Source organism: Moschus berezovskii, chromosome 9, assembly GCF_049115385.1.
Source record: "Moschus berezovskii isolate FMDL1 chromosome 9, NW_MosBer_1.0, whole genome shotgun sequence".
NCBI classification, from domain to species: domain Eukaryota; kingdom Metazoa; phylum Chordata; class Mammalia; order Artiodactyla; family Moschidae; genus Moschus; species Moschus berezovskii.
Genome location: NC_142468.1, coordinates 96493897 through 96495460, shown reverse-complemented (window position 1 = coordinate 96495460; position 1564 = coordinate 96493897). Strand labels below are relative to the sequence as shown.

Genomic DNA, 1564 nt, shown 5'->3' with positions numbered 1-1564 from the left:
GGTGAAGCTAAAGGTAAATTTGGTGGCAGAGGGAGAACAGAAGGAAAAAAAATTGCCCAATCCAGAACCATGGAAAATAAAGCAATTATAGGAAAAATAAAATGTTAGATGTAGCAAATGGGATGAGAACTACTAAATAAAAAATTACAGTGTATGCATGTATATATCCATATATATTATATGCCTATATATGCCTGAAGATGGGGAAAACTGGTTCTTTCTTGGGGCAGGAACACGGAGTCATACCTTCATGACCTGAATCATATTATTATTTGTTCTGAACAAAATAATCAGATAAACAAATACTTGCAAGAGTAGGTTCTAATGCCGGTTACCTGTCAAAGGCGTAAATCACTTTTCCTCTCAAAAGCAAAGATGGGGCTTCAGTGGTGTCCTGGCGGAGTGGACAGGCCCTCCAGTTGACGATATGTGTAACACGCCAACTTACTGTGACCTAGGAAAGGCTGCCAAAGATGTCTTCAACAAAGCATGTGGATTTGGCATGGTCAAAATAGACCTGAGAACCAAATCATGTAGTGGAGTGGAATTTTCTACTTCTGGTCACACTTACACTGATACAGGGAAAGCATCAGGCAACCTAGAGACCAAATACAAGATCTGTAACTATGGACTGACCTTCACCCAGAAGCGGAACACAGACAATACTCTTGGGACAGAAATCTCTCGGGAGAATAAGTTGACTGAAGGGTTGAAACTGACTCTTGATACCATATTTGTACCGAACACAGGAAAGAAGTGTTGGGAAATCGAAGGCCTATATAAAAGGGATTGTTTCAGTCTTGGCAGTAATGTTGATATAGATTTTTCTGGACCAACCATCTATGGCTGGGCTGTGTTGGCCTTTGAAGGTTGGCCTCCTGGCTATCGGATGAGTTTTGACACAGCCAAATGCAAACTGTCACAGAATAATTTCACCCTGGGTTACAAGGCCGCAGACTTCCAGCTGCACACTCATGTAAATGATGGCACTGAGTTTGGAAGGTCGATCTACCAGAAGGTGAATGAGAAGATTGAAATGTCAATAAACCTTGCATGGACAGCCAGCAGTAACAACACCCGCTTCGGCACTGCTGCTAAGTACAAGCTGGACTGTAGAACTTCTTTCTGTGCTAAAGTAAACAATGCCAGCCTGATTGGACTGGGTTACACTCAGACCTTTCGACCAGGAGTGAAACTGACCCTGTCAACTCTAATCGATGGAAAGAAATTCAGTGCAGGAGGGCACAAGTTTGGGCTGAGATTTGAACTAGAAGCTTAATGTGGTTTTGAATAAAGCATCAGCTTTGTCCCTGGAGGTGAAGAGAAATGAACCCACTATGTTTTGGCCTTAAAATTCTTCTATGAAATTCAAAAGTGTGAACTTTTTATTCTTCCAAAGAATTGTAATCCTCCCTACACTGAAGCTTAGGTACCGAGTCCATCCTAAGGGAGGTGCTTGAAGGCATGCCCAGAAATTGTCACATTCGTGCCACAGTTCAGTTCAGTTCCTCAGTGTTATTATCAATGTGTTCCTCAGCAACGGTGTAGTGTCATGTTACAAAGG

General features: G+C 42.1%; 1 protein-coding gene across 3 annotated transcripts; it reads left to right on the top strand.

The window, feature by feature from the left end:
- The first annotated feature begins 427 nt into the window (after positions 1-427).
- Positions 428-1340, top strand: LOC129562882 (non-selective voltage-gated ion channel VDAC3-like). 3 transcript variants are annotated; one of them, XM_055436349.2, is made up of 2 exons: positions 428-750; positions 979-1340. In XM_055436349.2, the coding sequence occupies exons 1-2, from the start codon at positions 428-430 to the stop codon at positions 1277-1279; spliced, it is 624 nt and encodes a 207-aa protein (XP_055292324.2). In that variant the 3' UTR covers positions 1280-1340. The 3 variants fall into 3 exon arrangements, with proteins under 3 accessions (XP_055292324.2, XP_088696474.1, XP_088696473.1); XM_088840348.1 differs by having other exon boundaries at positions 428-976; positions 1106-1340; XM_088840347.1 differs by having other exon boundaries at positions 428-1018; positions 1106-1340.
- Positions 1341-1564: the final 224 nt, after the last annotated feature.

Excerpts from the sequence above, each read along its gene's own strand:
- LOC129562882 (XM_088840347.1), top strand. The coding sequence starts at position 428 with ATGTGTAACACGCCAACTTACTGTGACCTAGGAAAGGCTGCCAAAGAT. Across the intron at positions 1,019-1,105 it reads GAAGGTCGATCTACCAGAAG|CTGGACTGTAGAACTTCTTT; the intron begins GTGAATGAGAAG and ends GCTAAGTACAAG.